Below are 19,482 nucleotides of genomic sequence, written 5' to 3' on the forward strand. Positions count from 1 at the left end.
TGCTGAGTCTAGCAACTGGTAGTCTTGGGAGATAGCTCAGCAGAAAACTAAGTATGCAAATAAACCAGCTTAGAGTAGTTTTCTGCTGGATCCCTCAGCTGATTTAGCCCAGACCTACTGACCATGCAGGCAGAGATTAGTAGATTCTGCTGACACACGGGAGGGGGGAGAACCTGTGCCTGGAGATGGGTGGGGAAGCCTCCTTGCACAGCTAGCTGCTAAATGAAGCCAGGCATCACCTGCTGTAGTAAGTGAGAAGTCAAGCAGCATTTCGGAATTACTAGATCTAACCCTTTTACATCTAGTTTTAGTCAGGGATGTAAAGATAGAATCCATCTTTACTACTTTTTTCCATTATAAAATCATCTTTGATGAAATTTACTATTGAAAAGAACCAGCTGAATAAACTGAAGACAAAAAATTTTCTCCATCCCTTTGAAGACGCCTACTGCTATGAAGCCAAACAAACTCTGGTTGTAGGTGCTTAGTCAAGTTTAGTCAATGAGTTCCCTTAGAATCTCATCAGTTAACATGAAACCTCTTTAATGTCATTTCGATGAGGAATTTTTATAGCTTACACTCCATAAAGAATTCTGTCTTAAGTTGTCAGGTTTTTTTATACAGACTATTTGGAAGGTTCTTATTGCTTTAAAACAATTGTTGCCAAACAACTTATTTCAAAACAAAGCGTAAAAAAAAAAAAAAAAAAAAACACACACAATCAATTTTTGAGCCCACTTTTTTTCTTAAATACAATACCTGGGAGGGAAAAAAAAAAAATCAAAATATATTCTGTGGGGTAGAAGGATTCCTGCATTCCACCCTTGCAGTTTCTTCAATAGCTGAGGAATAGCCCCTCAGGACTGTGCATTTCCAAGAACTCTAATCTTCTTTAACAGCAAAAGCAAAAGACTTATTTTGAAATGAGAACTCTGCAAACTTGGCAGCACTCTCTTCCTCTTTGGAGGAAATGGAAGGGAAAACCTGCTCTTTTGACTCAATAATTAGCATAACATTCAGTAACGAGTTAAAAAGTACAATTTTTTCCTTTTTATATAACACATGAGAAAATAAACACAATTAAGTTTCAGGAAGAACATTGGCATCTAATCCTAGTGGAAAAGAAAATCACAAAACTTCCCAGACATTTAGAACTAAAATATAACCAGTTCCAAGGGTTAATTTGTCCCATAATGAGCCACAGCAATGAAGCAGTTACTCCTGCATTTTTGAGAGGGAGGGCCGGCTTATCAGCTCCAAGTTAATAGCACACCTGCCAAAACACAGATTTCAGTCACTCTGAAGAGAACAAAGAATGATTATATAGCCAACACTGGCATGTCTAGGACTGATTTAACTGGAGCTATGACCCACCCCCCCACCCCACAAAAAAAAAAAAAGGTTAAACTTGGCAGGAAGCTCCAAGAAGGAAGAATATTTCTGCGGTGATATTATACAGATACGTAACTTTTCCATCTTACCAATGTAACCCATGACTTTAAGATGCAGTAAATGGGTCAAGATTTAAAAAATCCACTTTCAGTTGCTGATCTCAGTAACACGGTCAAACAAAGTAAAAATAGTGAAATTAGGTTTAAACTGTCAATCCAGGAATGTACTTTTATGACACTGGTTATTTTGTACTGCTACTACAGACAGCCAAGTTATTTAATATATTTTATCTATTTTTACCTATATATATTATCTATATCTTTCTTGACTTCAATGCTATACTTTTGCCTCTAACCAAAACACCCAAAACCCAAAGACCCAAAGTTCAAAAATAAAAAACATCACTGCACTTTTTAGAAACTATTAGGCCTATTACTGAAGGTCATTGGGATGAATGTCAATGCTTTAAATTTTAAGAGATCACCAGAAATAAAAATTCAAGGACAGAAATCATCCATGCCACAAACACTCCTTGCAAATATTCATTGTACAAGGCCATCGTGTTTCAGAACTTGAAAAAAGTTTATACTAAGTGATAAGAAAACTTACAGATTGCAAACAAAAAGCCATTCTCTTCTAAGGTCAAATAAGCCTCAAAACAGCAGCTGACATCCAAATACAGTTCAATGATGTGTTACTTCTATATTCTTTTGAGGTTGCAGAACATAACACTGTAATGGAACTTTTAATATTTGATAAGAGGGTCCAAAAGCAGGCACTGTGCTTGCAGTCCCAGGAAAAAAAAAAAAAAAAAAAAACAAAAACAACCTGTAACTAAAAACTCAGTTATATCTCAAATTTTTCTAATGCTAGTCAAACACTATCAATGCCCAAATCCCAACCCCATTTTGCATTCTATTTATTTAAGCACAATACCTCATTTCACAAGTGTTATAGTCAACAGTTAAACTTATTTCTCACTGTTTAGGGGAATGAACAAAATTGTATAAGTATTTTAACAGCTAATGGGAGGTGTTTAGCTGCCTGTTTTTCCATTGACTTCCACGGAAATGGGTTGGTTGCTCAGTGCAATTTTCAGAGGCAGGTAGGTATGTGACCATATCCTTAGGGCACCAGCTTAAAAAAAAATAAAGTAGCCAAGTAATGCTTGAAGTCTTCTTTAATACATAAATATTACAAACACTCTAATCCAAAGTCCTAAACTTCAATTTATAGTGCTACCCCAAAACAGAACTTGTTTTCAGTAAAGACGGTCAGAAAACATGACATATAGACCAGAAATGTGACTCCCCATGTTGGACACAAAGAGGTCACCAGAAACCTTGGTGCAAAGAAGCCTTTTGTAGAAACCTGCTAGGAAAGAGTCCAGCATGAAGCAGGAAAAAAGAAAACAACTTCCAACAGCTGTAAACCAGATCACTTGGTGTATTACAGTGAAAGAGAGAGAACAAAGGGAAGGAGAGGAGAAAGACATGAAGAACCAAGTGACATCCAGAAAAAGATCAAAGTAATATTATTCTTGAATTAATAATCCTACCTGTTAAAGATGCAGTGTCTCAACATCAAATAAGGAAAAACTCTACAGTTGTCAAATGGGCATAGTTGGGGAAACATTAAAATGAAACTCTCTATTACAAATGAGTCATAAATAGTGGTATTGAATGTTCATGGGTTTTAAATTAATTATATTACATTTAACTAGTGTTTCAGCCTAGAATCTTGTTTTCAACATTAAGGACTATATGTAAATACACTTGAGCCTTGTCAACTTTGAGGGAATTTGTTTTAAATTAACGAGCATTTTTTTTCCCACCTGTTAACGTCCAGACTTGATATACAGAAAAACATCCAAATAAATGGCTATTGCAGTTAAGTCTTTATCTACAAATAACGTAACTGCTGGATGTTACTCCTCCTCTGGAAGCTTACAGACTGTACAAATAAATATTGTGCTACAGAGTAGTAGTTCACAAAATTTCATTTAACAGATATTAAAATCGTTAAGTTCCTGAATATTAATTTTAAATGCTGAAACACATCCTTCAACTGGAAGTTAGCCTCTAAGATATTTTAGTGCTAATTATTTCTACTGCAGATTGAGACAACCACAGCAATCAGTTACTCAAAATCATTTTCTTGAATTCCAGCATCCCTTTCTGAACATGAAATACACAGCATATTTATATGCAGCAATCAAATATATCAAGTGAATATAAAACAGGCATAATACAAAACACTTCCTTTGATGAACTGGAAAAAGATACACTATAGCTTTAGGCTGCTAAGCATTTGATGCTCCCACAGAATCCAACAGGCCTTCAGGGTCTCTAAAAAAAGTAAAATCCCTATCTACATAGTCTGAACACACATCAAATAATGAACCAAATTACTAGGAGCAATGTTTTATGAAACAAAGCAGAACATTTCCAAGTGACACAACTATATTCAAATCAAAAACTTATTAGAATTCAATGCTAACTTTTAATAGACTATAACCTTCAAAAGACATGCTGTTTCCCAAATGGATGGAATTCTGTAATTCTACCATGGTTTGCATGAGGGTGGTTTGATTCTGTGTTTTGGAGTTTTGTTTTTTTTTTAAGAATACTAAGTGGACTTTTCCAGATGCTTCAGGATGTATTACCAGTTATGTTGTAATGCAGCAGCTTTATCTTTACAGCAAAGCACAAGGCAGGGCCGCTGCCACTCGTAGAGGTGGGACAGGAAGCTGGTGTACATGGAAGAGTTTCTAGCTTCATGCAATTTAAGTAATTAAGAATAGCGCAAAGCATTTAAGTGCCATGACTTCCTATCCAAACACACCATGGAAAACTACAGCACAAGAATTTTAAACTGCTAAATAACTTCTGGCCCCGCTATTTTATCTGACTGACATTAGTCAAAGTGATACCACGTTCTCAGAGATACGGTTCCTATGTGTTTCATGAAAGTCAGCTGCCTTACGGAAGAGGAACTTCAGTTAGTTCTGACAGAAAAAAGGTGTTCATTCCTCTCCAGACCTCAGAGAGGCCAGCCAGTAGGAGCTTAGAAGCTAACCAGGCAATACAAGCAGTTTCAATCCAATTGCAGTATGCAGCCTGCTATAGGAAGCAGCAGGAGTAACCCAGCACTGCAGGTGGGCACCCTGGGACAGGTAGGCTTGGCCTCGCCGGGACACTGGGGATGGGGAAGGAAACAGAAAAGCAGAAGTTCCACAAATGAGAGTGTCACCAGGAGGAGAGGGAGATGCAGAACACAAACAGAAAGTCTGGTTTTTTAGTTTTATTACAACGTAACAGGTGAGCAGTATTTGGCACAGGGCTATTGATAGAGACAATTCCAAGTTTCACTGCCATTAAAGGACATCTTGGAACTTTATTTTGCAGCCAAAGAAAGTCAGGTTGAAGCTCAAATCTGCTGAAAAGCGATCTCTCTTCTCTCTCAAAACTACCAAAGGCAATTATAATATAATTTCATTCTTAATTTTCTGGGTACATTACTGTACATTAGAAAATACTGAATTTTCAAGCATTTAGTAACAACTAAGCAATCCTTACAGCTCTACTTGTGATGTGAGCAAGTCCTCCCTCTTCAAAACAGAGCCAAGAGACAAATTATGCACCCCAGTGATTTCAGAATAAATAAAATCAGTTCAGAAGATGGCAGATAGGCTTAACTCTAGTTTCTTTCTCTTCCTTTCCCCAAACAGCTAGCCTAAAGTTGCTAGGTGGAGAAGTTAGAGGGAAAGTAGTTTTTATGAGTTCTTGAAAATGTATCCATCTTATTGTAAAGGCATTTAACACCACAGCTTGAGCAATTCTGCAAACAAACTGCAAGAGCAAAGAACCAGGATCATTTGTTCTTGCTTTTCTCAAACTCCAGGACACCTTCCCTCATCAAAAGCAACTGATTCAACAGTTCTGTCAAACAACATCACACTTCCTCTGTGGGTTTAAACCCAAATGATTTCTATTTTCTGACTGTTTTTCATGTGACTAGTTTGAAGAATGTCATAGTAAAGTGGATTGTCCAATTACAGTTTCACTGTTCTCTTGTATGTTTCATTCGTTCAGTTTTCAAGTATTGCTCTCATTAGCATTGTCACATCCAGGGCCTTATTCAATAAATCCTTGAAACTCAAGCTGTCCTTGACAATTTCAAAAAGTAATATAAACTCAACATACTAGAGAGCTGAGGGCTGCAAAGGATCCTGGGACGTTAGAGAAGCTGGTGAAAGCCATAGCAAACTGAACCCTGCTCTCATATCCATCTACAACAAATGAGTACAGAGTACTTTATCAGTATTGTGTTAGTACACATAATCTGCATAGAATCAACTTTATGCTCTACTTCATATTTATGGATAGGCCTATGTCGTAAGCAAGATATTCCAAACTTTTTGTAATGTTTCCTAAAAGTACACAAAGCTGCTGCACTAAAGATAAAGTGCTTTTTTTTGAAGGCAGAAGTACTGCACAGTTTGAAATCAGTCCCAGAAACAGGAACCTCTGCTTTCACTACACTAGACTTCAGAAAATAAAAACCTTGCACACTGTATCTGAACATACTACTAGCTTTCTTCAGAATACTAAAAAAGAATCAGGAAAGGCTGCACCAAGCCCTTAACCAACCACAGGTCTCATAACTAATGGGATGTCCTTGCTCAGAAGAAAGCAATTTGATTCCACCAGAGAAAAAAGGTTGCCCTTTCAAAGAGTCAGCAAAATAGCTGAGATATGCTAAAAAGACACACGTAACTATTAAGTGTCCAGTCTTGCAGATGAATTCATGTTTTTTTTATTTTAACTGTTTCTTAATCAGCTGGCATGCTTTATCGTGGCTAAGTTTGTACCCAGGAGGTACAGCTAAGAATGTTCAGGTATTTTCACAATTTTTAAGATATCTGCGTTTCAGTCTAAGTATCATTTAATTCAGAATTCCTTGACTACTGACAAAGGTTTGAAAAATATAAAATTTTCTTTCCATTTTTTCTTCAGATTTTAGATAAGTAAGGTCCACCTCTTAACCCTTAATTTTAGATTATCTACTTAATCTATAAAGTAAATCTAAGAACCCGAGAACTGCTTATGAGGAAGATATACTCAAAATAGACCATGTTCTTTTTCAGAGAAATTTCTCACCATGTCACCTGCACAAGGTTTTACAAAGCACCCACAATTTGCAAATCAACATTAGAGGCCATGGTTACTATATTTCATTTTATCACACATATCTAAGTCTAAAAGTGTTCTTTACACCTTTGCTTTGTCTACTTCTGGATAACTTTAAATACCAAGTTTATTTCACACAGACTCCAAAACTAAAGAAACCGCCACCAACAAAACTCAAGAGAGTTACGCCTTACTTCCTTGTTCTGCCCTCACAACCAAGTTTGTTAGTTTTTCTTCCCAATATAGAAAACATTTGCAGATCTATTTATTTCCCTTTTCTTGCTTTGGCAGAAGCGAAAACCTTTTCCCACCGCCCAAAAGAAGCCCAAGGAATCTTCTGCATACAAACCTAGATGCTCATTGTTCTTAATAAAAACCTTCTGCTCTCATGGCACGTCTGTTTGTGGCACCTTCTCTCCAGTCACGTCAATTTGGCATCAGCAAAACCACACTAGATACCCTGTCCTACAGATCCCAACTCCATAAAACTGCCTGGAGAGAAATAACACGCTTGCCTTCAATATGCTTGCTTTGCCTATCGCCTGCCAACCACAAGCCCAGACATATATCCTTTCTTGATCAAACATACTGGTGGAAGGGGGTCCCTTCCCCTCGCTGGAAAAATTAGTTCCTGCCTGTTTGCTAAGGAAATAGTTCGGTAAGCATTCTTTACCATGCCATGTTACGGGCAGTCATTTTTTCCAATTTGTTGTCCAAGGAAAAAGAATTCCTTCTTAAGGAAAACAACTAAGGTAGCACAAAACTGATAAAAACTACCTAGAGCTCCTTAATGAAGGCCACTGTACCACCACTGCTAGCAGTCCATGGAAAGCAGAAGTGAGCAGTTGAGGAACAGGTGCTGCCAAATCCCTGTCTGTAGCTATCGCCACTGCTGAACTGTTACCATCCTTCAGTCAACACTGGCAGCTTTCTACTCCCGCTGTCTAAGACTGGAAAAGACTACAGTAAAAGAATTAAGTGAAATCTTCCATGAACAGATGAGTTAACAGAACAGGGGACACCATCACGAGGTGCACTCATTTTAAATTCATGTCGTTGAACTTAATGACTAAGGTATATTGTACCACTAGCACACCATTGTCTTCCAATGTTATCATTTAGCTAGATGATCGAGAAACATAATTCTAATTAGCATATTCAATACTATCTTCAAGCTTCACTAAGATTAAGTAGTACAGGTCATAAAACTAAGTAGCTAAAGTTAAGCACGTCACCAGGCACATATACTGAGGTTATACTCAAAAGCATATTTTTAAAATGCTCTGCCATTATCCACATACACAGAGATGATAATGGTAATCACTGCACAGCAGTCACCAACTCAGCTCTAGGTGCTACACTAAACCACAGGGTTATGAACTCATTTCAGACACAGACTAGACTTTGACTAAGGAAAGCCATTAAATACTCAAGGTACAGCAGCTCACTCTGAACAAAGCAGCAAACTAGGAGGGCAGAAGCTGCGTACAGACAACTTGCAAGAAATCAAGGTGTTGGCCATGTCCCTAAAAGTACATTCCAAGAGTCCATCATCTTGTGCTACAAACTGCATTCTTTATCAAACAAATAGTGAAAGTATTCTCAGGAACAGTCCCATGACTGAGCCTTGTCTTAACAACCCATGCATGATGACCTTCGAGACGCGCTGGAAAGGCCTTTTAAACAAAGTGCTTCAAACTTGAATGAAGCTTTTTTATTTCTACTGGACTACTTAAGGACTCTTAACGAAAAAAAAAAAAAAAAAAAGAGTAACATATTGCTGCACATTTGGCCCATTCAGAACAGAAAGGAACGAGTGTAGAGATGGCTTCAGACATTTATGGAAGCACATAGATTTCCACTTTCAGGTCACCAATTCAAAACACAACTATAATGGCAAGCCATAAACACCTCTATTCTAGTAAGCCAGCCTTCCAACACCACAGCTGCCAAAATCTTAGACGCTCTTGTATCGACAGATGGACCAAGGATCCATTAGGCGTGAACCGAGCAACTCCCTCACTCTTTCAGGTGCTTTTGTCCACGCCAACGGCTGAAAGCAAATCTGGCAACTGCACAAGAGTTTCTACCGGTTTTAAGCTACTGATGTTTCTGCCTCAATGTTCACCGAGTGAATTTCAGCAGCGCTAAATCCACGCAATGAAAAACCGAAACACATAGGATTGCTGGGCAGTGCAACAGAAGCGATACCCTTATTAGACCTTCCCTTTACACCGCGCTTGTTTCACCGTAACTTTTGAAAGCATCCGAGTGAGAGAACTCTCGCGGATTTGCGACGGCGGCTGTGCACAGGATTTTATCCCGCTTCGCTTTTAAGCGAGCTCCGCTCCCAGAGGACGGGACTTTGCTCTGCGCGCGTTGCAGGGAAACCCTCTTCTCCCCTACCTTTCCACAACGAGCCCTTAACCAGCTCACACACCGCCCCCCGCGGCAACCAACCTGCCGCCAGCCCAAGCTTCTGCCAGAGGGTGCCCAAGTTGCGACACCCATCTCCCCGTGAAACAGGACTCCCGGACCGGGCCCGGCCGCCCGTTTCCCGAGCGAACCGCGCGCCGCCGCCGCCAGGCCGCCCTCCCACCCCCTCCCCCCGACTGCGCCGCGGCCACGGCAACGGCCTCAGGCGAGGGGCCGGCGCCGCGCTGCAGCGGGCCCGGGGAACACCTCGCTGCCGCCTCACCGCCCGCGGCGGCCCGCGGGCCCCTCCTCACCGCCCCTCCCCACCCCCCCCGGTCGGGACTCACTGTTGCTCGACTTGAGGTCCCGGTGCAGGATGGGGACGATGGCCTCGTCGTGCAGGTAGAGCATGCCGCGGGCGATCTGCACCGCCCAGTTCACCAGGATGTGCGGGGGGATGCGGCGGCCTCCGCGGGCGGCCCCGGACCCGGCTCCGGGGGGGGCGGCGGCGGCGGCGGCCAGGGCCCTGTTGAGGGAGCCGCCGCGGGCGAACTCCATGACGAGGCAGAGGTTGGGCTCCCGCAGGCAGACCCCGTGCAGGGCGATGATGTTGGGGTGCCTCAGCATGGAGAAGAGCTTGGCCTCCTGCCGCACGCTCTCCGCCGTGGCCGTGATGTCCTCATCGGGGTCCTGCCGCGCCGCCTTCACGGCCACCTCGCGGCCCCGCCAGGTGGCCCGGTACACCTTGCCGAAGCCCCCCACGCCGATGATCTCCTGCAGCTCCAGGTGCTGGAAGTCGATCTCCGTCAGGCTCCCCGCGGGGTCCCCCCGCTCACCGCTGCTGTCGCCCGCCGCCGCCCCGCCGCGGGGCTGGCGGGTCACGTAGTTGGCGGGGAAGATGCCGAGGCGGTGGCGGATCTTCCCCGCCCACCAGCCGTCGTCGCCGGACACGGCCGCGTCCTGCGACAGCACCTCCACCACATCCCCCCGCCTCAGGCTCAGCTCGTCTTCGCCGCTCGCCTCGTAGTCGTACAGCGCCGTCCACAGCGGGCACGGACCCCCGCCAGCGGCCGCCGCCCCGGCGCCCGGCAGAGCCATGGCAGCGACCTCAGCCCCGGCGGCCACCAGCCCCGCCGACGCGGGGGCACCCGCTCAGCCGCATCCTCACCTGCCGCTGCCGCCGCCGCCGCCGCCGAGCGGGAGCCGCGGGAGGGGCGGGAGCGCCGGACAGGGGGGAAAGGGCGGGGCCTAGAGAAGGGGCGGAGCCCGCCCCGGCCCGGTCGCCGCCGCCACGGGGCTCCGGCAGGTAGGGCGCAAGCGCGCTCGGGGAAGGAGGGGAGGGGCGAAGCCGGTGCCCCGCGCCCTGCCTCCCGCCTCCGCGCCCTGCCTCCGGGGATTGGCCGCCGGCCGTCACGTGGGGCCGCGGGTTGGAGGCGGGGGCTGGGGGGGGGGGGGCGGGTAGGCAGGTAGGTGCCCGCGCCCGCCCTCCCACGCGCGCAGACTGGCAGGCTCCGGCCGCCGCAGGGAGCGGGGCGGGGCACTGGCGGGCGCGCGGCCGAGGTGATCGCAACGGTCCCGGGCGGTGTAACGGCACCGCCGGGCCCATCCCGCCGCCGGCCGTCGTGGCCCAGGCTGGCCTCGCGCGGAGCCGGGGAGAGACCGTGGTCCCCAGGCGGGTCGTGGACGCTCGGTGCTAGGCCGCCCTCAGGCGCTCGTCCCGGCGTGCTTTGTCCCTTCGGGGGCGGCGGAGCAGGGAACAGGTCGAGGGGTTCGTGGCTCCGCCCGGCAGCTTTCCCCTCTCCTCCGTTATGCGGTGTTGGGACTTTACCAGAATAAAACCCGAGCAGTTTCTGAAGAAACCGAGTTTCCTCGCTTCATGTTTCCTCTTCCACCCGCCTCCACCGCTCATCGTCGCTCTCCCGTGCTGTCTGCCCCGCCGCGTACGGGCTGAGGGAGTCCCGGCTCTGCGCGGCGCGATCACGCAATCCTTTCGCGAGGAGGTTGCCGAGAAATAGCAAATGGTGTGCACGCGCTATTTCTGGATAAAGATTTTCCTGGTCTTAGGTGGAAAAAATCGTATCACTTCCTAAACTACAGGAGCCGCTTTGTTGGAAGTTGGAGGGAAGCGCGTGGGCTGTGGAGGTCAGCGCTGTGGGAAGCGTGGTTCAAAGTGGCTGGAGTTGTGTTTTCATCCTCGGAGTTGATCACTTCGTGCTGCGGCACCTGTGGTTCTGGATGCGGCTGCTGCCAGCAGAAGGCCTGAGGTGGATAGAAGAGGCTTGGGGAAAGTGTCAAACCGCACTGCCAGGTAGAATACCCTGGGCGTGATGAATGCCTCTCAACTTCTCGCACAAAAATCCACATCCAGAGCACTGTGTATCCGTACACAAACACCAAATTTGCAAGTGGGTATCCCAGGACTAAGGTTCCAACTTAAAAACAGTAATTAAAAAAAAAAAAGTACCTCAAAATCATAAATCCTTGTTTATCCCACAGTCTGTGTCTATAGTTGTACACACAAGGCAAAAATAAAATTACACAGAAAGTGACTTACTGAACCGTGTTAACCAGAAAGAAAGAATGCAGAACCAGCATAACTATCGAGTCTTTTCCCATTTCCTTTAATATAAGAGAATGCCTTGCAGCTATTCAGAGAGATAATTACAAGCCTTTTCCTTATCTGCATATTTGCCTTATTATAAAAGCCATAAAGTATGTTGTAATACAAGCATTCTGCCACACAAATTCTACCTTGAACTTTTATCTGTTATCTAAAGGAATCTGCAGGAACTAATTAAGTGTGGAATGTTTTGGGTCAGACAAGGTATTGGTTGCAGTATAGTGAAAAGTTTAAATACTTATTTAGAGCTATTATTCCAAAATTTGCTCTCTGAAGTACCGTTATCCACTAGCAATTGCTACACTCAAGTTATTCTTTGTTCAGTGTTTCTGCAGCACCCAGCGCTGCAGTATATAACTGCTGTTCTAGGAGTTCTAATAGTGTAAATAATGTTGCAGAGAACACTGTGAAGAACCTGTAACTTTTCTGATGGCACCACCTGGTGGAGTTACCGCTGAGAAGAACAGCGGACAGAAGGCAAAGCTTTTGGCTCAATCTGTCATTGGCATCTCGAGAGAAGAGTGGTCCTGTTTTTCATCTTTGGCACTCCTGCAGCTATAGGTGTAGAACTGTGCATTGACGTTGTGTCCAGAACACATACCCTGAGCTGGGAATTACAGGAACCCTTCATACCTGCAAGTACCTTTATACCAAAAAAACGTTTAGTGTCAACATTATCCAAAGATGAGGAAGAGTTGAAAGATTTGCATGATGAGTGGGCAAGTCACCCTAGTAAGGCCCAATGTTACATCAATTCCAATGAAGCCTTCACCAGCTGGGGCCTCCAAGTAATAACCTGCATGAGTTAGAGGTCTCAAAAACAGAATTCGAAGAAGCTTTTCATTTCCACCTCTCTTTTTTGGGGCTGTGCATATTAATGTTCTTATTTGCCAGTACGCATACAAAAAATAACTTCAGTAGTTTCTGAAAAATTAAAATTTTTAATTATCACACATCAAAAGTATTATTCATAGCTGGCTATTGCACTTGCTTTGATCATTACATTTGTGTTAACAGACTTTGTCACCTTTGAAAATAATCTGCAAAGGGTATAATAAAAAAATTTCCCCTCAACGAGGGAGAGGTTTTGGTAAGATTGGCACATGGGAGTAGCACATGAGGCACTGCTGGGAGTGTGCCTCCTCCTACAGATCCAGAGACTTCGCTGCTTACCAATGAAGGACACACCAAGCAAGTACTTGTGCTCCGTGGCTACAGATCCACAGACATCTGGGTGCCAGCACCGCTGCAGGAAATGGTGCTGTTCCTCCCCTGCTCCCAGCTGCTGTTTTGTCCTGCTGTATCATCCCTCTCATCAAGCCAACACAAGCATCCAGTGTGGCCATATCGCCTGCAACATCAGGAAGAGAGTGGAGATGTGGTTCATGAGCTCATAAATATGGTGGTTTAATAGCATCTTTCATCCCTCACCCTTGTCTAAAAAATCCATACAAAGCCTACCAGAATGATGTGTATAGTCCATAAAACTGGAGCCAGACTCAGGAACAATGAAAGTAGGGTAAATTTGGTCAAGAAACGTGCAAGCTGCTTGGCTACCTCCATTTCATATGTGCATCCTTCACAAAACTGACTGCAGTAAAAGCCTATATGGGTGGAAAAGTCCCTAGAAGGGGTTGATGAGAGACATACAATTGAAGTTCACAGCTATTTTCTGATGGCAGAGGGTGAGCGGGAGGGAGTGCTGCATATGATTGGCTCTGGTGGTCATGGCTTAGCCTTCCACTCCTTCTTTCATGGGGATATACCCCGTATCCTTATGTCCCATCCTTTACTGCCTTTGGCCTCCATCCTCCATTTTGGCTCCACTCCCCGCTGCCTTGCACACCTGTGCTTCCCCCACCCCTCATGTACCTCTTGACTCTACTAACTTGAGGTCAGCTGCCATGAAATTCTTTAACGCAAGGCAGACTAGCCTAAAATTATTGAAAGAAACCAGGCACATTTTATGGGATTTCCCCGCCTGCCTGCCCAAAATACACCTCAAAACAACACAAAAAGGTCAACAGTGAAGTTGGGCAGAGCTCAAAGCTCAGAACCTGGTGATGTATCAGGCAAGTTAATAACCGTCAGTGAAAACAAGGTGTGGGGGGATGCGACGTGGCCCATGGGGCAGCAGTCCCGCCGGCTGACGCCCGTGCTTCTCCTCTGCATTTTTTTACACCTGTGAACCACCGTCGCGGCCGCCCGGGGCGGGACGGCGCGGTGACGGACGCCTCCGCGCCACAACTGTCCCCCACACCCCCGCCGTGGCCCGGCCCCTCTCCGCCCTGCGCCCTCCCTGCGCCGCCGCTCGCTACCGGCAGCCGGGCGCGCCCCCGCGCCCCTTGCCCGGCAGTGGGGCGGCGTCCCCCGCACCGCACCGCACCGCACCGCACCGCGGCGGGGGCGAGCCGGGACGTCGTTACCGGCGGGGGGTGGGCGGCCCGTGGCAGCGGCGGCGGCGCTCGGGGTGGGGCGGGCGGGATGCTCGGCGTCGCGGGGCACCATGGGAGAATCCGCGGGCGCCCGGCATGGCGGCGGCGGCGGCGGGTGGCTGAGGGGCGGCGGTGGCGGCGGAGGCGGCGGGGGGCGGCCATGGTGTCGCCGGCGGCGCGGCTGGTGGGGCAGGGCGTGTGGGCGGCGCTGACCGGGGGCTGGTACCACGACCCGGAGCAGGGCGCCTTCACCAACAGCTGCCATCTCTATCTGTGGCTCTTCCTGCTGACGCTGCCCATGGCCCTGCACCTGGTGAGAGGCGGCCCGGGGCGCGGAGGGGCTTGGCCGGGGGGGGGGGGGGGACGACAAGACACACGGGACAGGGGTGGGCAGCCGCCGACCCCAGCCCGGAGGCAGCGGCAGCAAGGGGATGAACGAAACGGAGAGTACACTGACCTTCTGGGGATGGGGTGTGGGAGGTGGGTGATATAAAAAAAAGGTATATTGGGTTTTGCGTGAGGATTTTGCGCCTAAAGGTTAAGGGGGAGGGAGGGGGTAATGACGCCGGGCGCGTTAGCCCGGGGCCGGTCCTCTTAGCCCTGCCGGAGCTGCCGGGTAGGGTAGCTTAGGCAGGGGGGCGATGCTGCCCTCCCCAAATGCCGAATGACTCTGGGGACGTTCGTTCAAAAAATCTCTTTTTTTTTTTTTAAAGACTTCCCCCCACCCCAAAGTCTGCGCTAGCCTTACCTGCTGAGAAGGGTAAATAAATGGAAAAATCCAAATATCACGTAGTTTATGTGCCTTGCTGAATGTCACTGGTGAGTCACATGGCTTTTTGTGACATGCATCTCCCTTTGTGCTGAAACTTAAACATTGCAAATAAATCACTTCAATAACCAGAATGTTGTTTGCCAGACTTTAAAGTTATTTTCCTTGAAAATGTGAGGCTTTTGCTCTATTTTTGTGTGTTTTCTTACTGTGTGAGGAAAAGCTTAAAAGTATAGTTTGCTGGATCATTGCATCTATTCAGTGATGTGTTCTTCAGTGATGGTAGCTTAATATTGCTTCCACTGGAAACAATTTCCATCCCTTTGGTTCTCACAGTGACTCAACTAAATTCTTAACTAAGTTCTGTAGAATTTTTTTGTTGTTGTTGGATAAAATGTCTAAATAGGTCTCTTCACCCTACATGGTCAGATACTGGCCTGATTTTTAAAGCAAAGAGCGTTCACGAATCCCTCTGTAATCCCAGTGAAAAGCAAATTTTGTATTTTAAAAAAATCAATTGGGATACTGTGTTTTGTGGCGTAGATTGCAGTGAATTCCTGTAAGCCTGGCTCATGGAGTTAATGAACCAAGATAACGATATGCTTTCTTCTGATTGGTCTGTTTTTCTATGCAAACCAGCAAGAGCCTTACATTGTAGGATTACCTGTCCAAGTGGTATGTGTGATTAAAAAGGAAAAAAAAACAACCCAAAACAAAAACCAAACGTAAAGGTTAACTTTTTTCCAGTTGTTGTAAGTATGTATCTGAAAGAATATGTATTTCCTTGTGGGAAACTTCTGAACTATTAGCATGGAAGAAGGCAGGCAAAGTTGCACAAAAGAACACTGGATACAAAGACTGTAGGTCAGAGCTAAGGTAAAAAAAGACGTTATTTGAAGCGAAGGGGAGAGAACCTAACTTATCTACTGCACTCTCTTTCTCTCTCAGGCTTCATCTTTACCTATCTAGATGCTTTTTCCGCAGACTGGCTGACTTTCTGATGAATCATGTGGTTAAATGCAGGACTTGTGTTCTTGAGCTAATGTATTGCTATGGGAATTCTTTATCCTTGATAAGAATAATGCATTTATTATGCTGGCTACTTGAGAGTAATGATGTCCCTAAGTATTTGTTTTCTTGCTTTTTAAGTGGTTCGGCTTTGTAAATTTTGTGCAAGATGTATTCTTGCCATTTAGAAACTTGAACCTGCTTTTTAACTAAAGGTCTTCTTTGGGGAATTTTATTTATCATATTATATTCAGTAATGTTTGGGGTGATAGTTACGTTACACACTTGACACCAATAGTTTTGGATTCAGCTAAAGCAGTCACTGAAACTTCTTGAAGTGGCAAAGTCGAATCAGAGCACTACTTTTTAAAGTTTTCCTTTGCTTGGGATAAGCTTAATCAAAGACTCTGAAACAGTTTGATTTGAATGAAATGGCAAAACTTATCCAGCTGGTTTTAGATTTTTCACTGATGCACGCAGCAGAGACGTGCTGACAGTAGCATTGGGAAGCTTATAGTATCAAGTTGTTTGTCATGTGGATCGAGGATTTCATTCTCTAGCTTTGCCAGCGTAGCTTACTTTGGTACTAATGGTTCCGTTATTAGCTTCCCCACCCCTGAAAATGCAGATCTGTGTTTCCATCTCTTTTTTTCTTCTTCTTTTTTGTCCTTTGTAGTAGAAAATATACAATTAAAAATGTGCATTGGATATTATTTGGAGCATCGTTGTTAAAATGAAGTTTCAAAATTGTAATGAGATCTCTACTAACTTTGGCCCTGACAACTCTCATAACAGAATAAGAATTAAAGCTATCTTATTCCGCCAAACAGTCCAGGGTTCCCAGGTTTGTGGTGCATGAAAATAGTGGTAATTGTTATACAAAGCCACTGGGATGAATTCAGTCCTAGTGAAACACCAGTGACGCAGCGATGCAAATTTGGGAATGCTTATACTATAGCTTTTTTCACAAGCCACAAGAGAATGCGCGTTTACATTTCAGTGAGTCCCCAGAACAGCTTAGCGAGCGTTTCTTCAGCTTTTCGTTGAACAGGAAGCCCTTGAACTTGGGTTGTTACTTGTTACGCGTTAGATCTTCAAATCATGCTGTGATAGGAGAAGTACAACATGGCAGTATAAGGGTGTGGGCACATAAATTACTCAGAGGTAAACTGTAGTAAAACTTGCAGCGTGTCAGCTGCTTCCAGTCCCATTTGGCCACACTTTACTCCACTTTATCTCTCTGTAAGAGTAATGATCCATATACCTCAACAAAAGAGAGGTAAGCTACACTGTACTTACTGTATTTATTGTGTGGTAGGATGCACGCTTAAAGTGAGCGTACACCCCTAGAACTTTATTTGCTACCTGTTTTCCCATGTTTTATACTGTGATGGACATCAATTATCAATTCAGCTAAATTAACATAAAAATATTTATCTTTGGCTCCAGTATTGTATCTCCCACTCGTACCTCTGCAAGCCTGATAGCAGTGGCTGACTGCCTATTTATTTGGTAGTTGCCTCATTTGTGTTCTGTAGCACACCAAGACAGTGAGGCTGTGGTGGTGCAGCACCATCTTGCTTGAGGTGCCTCAGGTGCTCAAGCATCAGGTGGCATACATCTGGGTCTAATCAACTTTAGTCATTCAGTCCAATTTACTAGGTGTGGTATTTTGTTCAAAGGTTACTCACCTTGATATTAGGAAGTATATAGACCTCAGTCACCTCTGCCTTTGTGCTACTTAAATAATGTTAGCAGACACATGAAGAAGAATTTGGCCATTCCTCTGGGAGCAGTCTCTGGGTGGGCAGAAGCCCCAAGCAAAGGCCCTCCTTACGTGGGCAGGTCAACTCTGCTGGATCTGCAGGAGTAAGTCAAGCCACATTTGGAACACTTCAGCCTGCATTTCTGCCTGTGACCCCACACTGTTCTAGTGCAGGGTATAACAACAGAAGCTACTGGAAAACAAAAAGTACATTATGGTAGAGTCTTTAATTGGGCAAGAGCAAAGAAAGCTAGAGCTACAGCTCCCACAGAAACCTGTGGGATTTCATGAAGCCTGCTTTCTAATGAATTTGTATTTGTGGATGTTTTGGTTTTGTGTGTGTTTTTTTTTTTTTTTTTTCTTAGCTTCTAATAAGATGTCAGCTCAACTGAAGCTTTTCCTGTCGCTGGGGTGGCATTCAAAGGGTCAGAGAGCTGTGTGGGTTCCTGTCATTAATGCAGGAGGTGTGCTGCTGTGACCTTGTCCCAGTGGGGTGTATTCTCTCAAAGTTAGTTGAAAGTAGCCGAAGAATTAAAAAGTTATTCAGCAGAGGGCATGGAGAGAGATGATGAATACACAGACACATGGTGTGATTATAAAGCCTCGTTTCCATAGGAAACCAGGCTAATTATAACTATAGTGCATCAAAAGTGAATCTATCCTGTAATTCCTCAGTGGTCTATAACTTAATTCCTCCTTAGCTCTAGCAGATTTGATCGTGTTCACCTATCTATACCTGGGAACAACTGCAGTCATATGATGCTTCTACGCTTATGCAAGAGGCCTGATTCAGAAAATTGAGGGCTTTCCATTCTCAGCTTCATCTTTCTCCTAATTCCTCATGTGGGCAGGGAGCAAGCTGCTGGCTTGCACTACTTAGCTTGCCCCAAGATTCAGGATATCAAGGATGCACTGGCCTTATTGTACATGGGCAGTCTTGGGATTGTGAGCGTGCACGGCACATACGTGGGGGGAAGCACAGTATGTCTTGGCCAGATGTGCAGGGAGACCACGGGCGGGCTCAGGAGGCAGCTCCGGTAGGTCTGGTCACAAGGCAGGGATGAGGACATGCTGCAGTCGGCATTTGCTAAAACTGGCCTTCTTTCCCACTTAGAAATCTAGGAGCTTCCTTTGAGTGTCTCTTGTAGCATGCTCTGTGCGCATATAGATTGCACTACTGGAAGCCTATTTTTGTTGTGTCCTTTTGACATTATTCATATAATATTTATTAAGCTTTATGAGCATTGCTTATAGAGCACTTCTTGTCTAGTGGCTCGTTCTGAGCTGTTATTTAATAATAAGCGGTTGGCCTGTGCTTTTTAACGTATAGTTGAAGAGATTCCTTGGAAAGTGAACAAATCTCTCTTCTAAACAAATCATTACAGATAATTGGCTATCGTTCTCTGTGAAACCAAGCAATTTTTAACTTGTGTTTTGCAAATGCATTAGTCATAAACCACAAATTCTTCAACCTTATCCACCAAACCTTTATACCCTGAGAGCATGGCCATGCAAACTGATCCTCTTTCTGGCTCGAATTTGCTAAATAACTGAAGGGTATGCTTAGTTTCAGTATATTCATAGTACCACAAAGTATTCTTAACAGACTAAGCCTCAACTTGTAGAAAGTATTATCTTTCTTATGAGGGATCATTAGTAGTACCTACATGCTAAATAGCTTCTCCGCTTTTGTGCTATAGATTCTTTGCATGTGAATCAGAATAGTCGTAAGAGAGGATTTGCCTGCAAATTTTCACACGTACATCTTGTAGGTATGAAGTCTCACTAAGCCAAAAGCAGCAGCAGAATAGCAACCCACTTGCTTGTAGTAACACAGAAGTGATTCAACATACTCATTTCAACATCAAGATAAATGCAGTGACTTG

The 19,482-nt window shown here is 45.0% G+C and overlaps 2 protein-coding genes across 2 annotated transcripts in view; one reads left to right on the forward strand and one right to left on the reverse strand.

The window, feature by feature from the left end:
- The window catches only part of MAP3K21 (mitogen-activated protein kinase kinase kinase 21), a gene marked incomplete at its 5' end in the record, with an annotated part of 40,973 nt that extends 30,876 nt beyond the window's left edge, over positions 1 to 10,097 (reverse strand). The window contains one exon of the mRNA XM_082481595.1: positions 9,347 to 10,097. Within this exon, the coding sequence (XP_082337721.1) occupies positions 9,347 to 10,097 (751 nt within the window). The remainder of the gene's footprint in view (positions 1 to 9,346) is intronic.
- A 4,108-nt stretch (positions 10,098 to 14,205) lies between these two features.
- Positions 14,206 to 19,482, forward strand: part of PCNX2 (pecanex 2) — a gene marked incomplete at its 3' end in the record, with an annotated part of 160,028 nt that continues 154,751 nt past the window's right edge. The window contains exon 1 of the mRNA XM_082480798.1: positions 14,206 to 14,367. Within this exon, the coding sequence (XP_082336924.1) occupies positions 14,215 to 14,367 (153 nt within the window). The 5' untranslated portion in view covers positions 14,206 to 14,214. The remainder of the gene's footprint in view (positions 14,368 to 19,482) is intronic.

The sequence above is a fragment of the Vanellus vanellus genome (genome assembly GCF_965231255.1).
Source record: "Vanellus vanellus genome assembly, chromosome: 3".
Classification (NCBI taxonomy): Eukaryota; Metazoa; Chordata; class Aves; order Charadriiformes; family Charadriidae; genus Vanellus; species Vanellus vanellus.